At 40.8% G+C, this 2,387-nt stretch overlaps 1 protein-coding gene across 1 annotated transcript in view; it reads right to left on the reverse strand.

Annotated features, from left to right (window-relative positions):
* The window catches only part of LOC119598363 (poly [ADP-ribose] polymerase 1-like), a gene marked incomplete at both ends in the record, with an annotated part of 13,558 nt that extends 11,723 nt beyond the window's left edge, over positions 1-1,835 (reverse strand). The window contains 2 exon segments of the mRNA XM_037948013.1: positions 618-807; positions 1,630-1,835. Of these exon segments, the coding sequence (XP_037803941.1) occupies positions 618-807; positions 1,630-1,787 (348 nt within the window).
* Between the last annotated feature and the right edge of the window lie 552 nt (positions 1,836-2,387).

Below are 2,387 nucleotides of genomic sequence, written 5' to 3' on the forward strand. Positions count from 1 at the left end.
ACCTTCTTCCTCTATTCCTTAAAAAAAACAAAAAAAAAAAAACAAGCAGGAATATAGTCTGATGCCAAAATCCTCACACAAGACACCCTTATTCTGCTTTCCCCCCCACATACCTTACAAAAGCATCCTTTCAGCATCAGAGCCTACACACCCTGGATGACACTCATCCCCTTAAAAAAAAAAACATTCTTTAAACATTAAAATTTCAACTTCTGAGAAAATGCATAGCTCGTAGCTTGTTTTCCCTTCTCCCCTCTTCTATAAAAACCTCATGCCAACATAATATTCATATGCCACTGGCCGACAGTTTTGATAGAAAGTTATGTCAGTTAGTAACAATCTCAGGCAGACACCACATTGCCCCTACTTTTTCTTCTTGCCCCTCCCCTTTGTCTAAAACATACTAAGAGGCTTTAATCTGATGTCTATCCTAACACTAATCCAGCTGACCCTTGCCTCATATAAGCTTCAAAATCTTGTAATCAATTAATCCCACTCTCCTCATTTGCTACTCATTTCCCTTTTGTCTTTAAAATAACAATAATGATAATATGAATAATGCTAATTCACAGTCACAACCCAATCCCTCCTCACACAAGAGGAATCTCCCCACATACTTTGCTGTCCCCCGTGGGCATGTACTGGTCATTGTGCTCCAGGATGTAGCTCAGCTCCTTCTTCTTCAGGAGCTTGGCTAGATTGTCTCGGTATTTGAACATGGTCTTGCTCTGCTTTCGAACCGTTTCCTCTTCTTCTGTTTTTATCTTCTTGGGCGCACAGTCTGGCTCGTCTTCTGCCTTCCTCTTCCTGGTGTGGTGTTGGGAGAGAAGCTTAGTACAATGGATAAAACAGAACAGAATGGAGGGTCATAACTCTATCATGATATCACTGCTTACATTTCTATGTATATATAGAATATATAGTTCCTTTCTTTTTTTTTAGTCTCTTCGTTAACTGTCAACTTAGAATGATTAAGTAAATTGACTGCCTCAGGGGTTGGCAAGTAAAATGGCCATGTCCACTGCTATCCAAGTTGAATAACTGATTTTACATATGGTTTGCTCCACAATCACTTAGCACCAAGAAGACAATTACTTGTCCAACTTATTTCACCTGTTTTTCCTAGATTTTCTGATATATCATTTCTAATCTTATATTGCTCTTAGTATTATCAAAAATATTACAATAATCATAATGCATATCATAAGAATAAAAGTACTGATATTCATTGCATTAGAAAAAAACGTATTTTCTTCTAACAAATTCCTTGGCGACTGAGCACTTGTGGAGTCATCTATATGGAAATACAAGTCACAAAACAAAACTACATCATACACTGCTTGTTCCAAGTGGCACTGTGCTAACTATTGTTACACAAAAAACACACTAAGTTCATCTCATTTGCCAACCTCCACATTTGACCAATCCCTGCCCCTTTTATCTCTTCTCCTCTTCTCTCTTCCCTCTACTCTTTCTCCATTTTCCTACCTCCTCCCTTCCCTTCCCTATCCTTCCTTCTATCCTTTCACTCCCGTTCTCAGTCCAATCTTCTGCCTGCTCCCCTCCCCCCCTCTCAATTCATCTGCCTCATCCCCTCCCAAAACCCTATTTCTGAAGAGCAGAACTTACACTTCAATCTTTTTCAACTTCGACTTGAGCATATTCTTGTCATCAGCAGAGAGAGTGCCAAAGCCAGCAATGGTGTCACCACTCTCAAAGAAGCCCAGTTCGGCACGCTTCTTCACAAAGCAGTCAACATGATGCCATAAATCCACAGGTCCATACATTCTGGCACGTTCACTATCAAACTCTTTCTTACTGATTCGCACTTGGTCCTGGAAAATTTCAGAGAATAAGTATATATATATATGGAGGGAGGGGGAGGGAGGGAGGGAGGGAGGGAGGAGGAAAGAGGGAGGAGAGAGAGATGGGGAAGAAGAGGGGAGAGGAGGGGGAAGAGAGGATGAAGAGAGAGAGGAAGGGGAGGGGGAGAGGAGAGAGGGGAGAGAGAGAGAGAGAGAGAGAGAGAGAGAGAGAGAACCATGCATTAAATATGAACCAGCCGTACATACAGTAATTGCTCACAACCTTACCATCACAAACATTTCACATTTTGTTTCAGTTTGTGTTGAAGGCACTCCCTCTCTTCTCTAATGTTACTCTTTATTTCTACTGGACAAGTTTCACTTTCTCTTGTCTTCCTTCCTTAATGCATTCAACTGACTCAATAGCACCAACTTTCCATACTTCTTTGTATTTTCTTCAAAGCCATCTACTGCTCTTACTGGGTGAGTTATGCCATCTTCTATCCTTTGCTTTTTCGTCTTCGACTGAAATTGTTATTTCTTCACGTTCTAGGGCTCTTGTCACACCTGCTCTTCTTTCCT

Source organism: Penaeus monodon, chromosome 41 (assembly GCF_015228065.2).
Source record: "Penaeus monodon isolate SGIC_2016 chromosome 41, NSTDA_Pmon_1, whole genome shotgun sequence".
Taxonomy (NCBI): Eukaryota; Metazoa; Arthropoda; class Malacostraca; order Decapoda; family Penaeidae; genus Penaeus; species Penaeus monodon.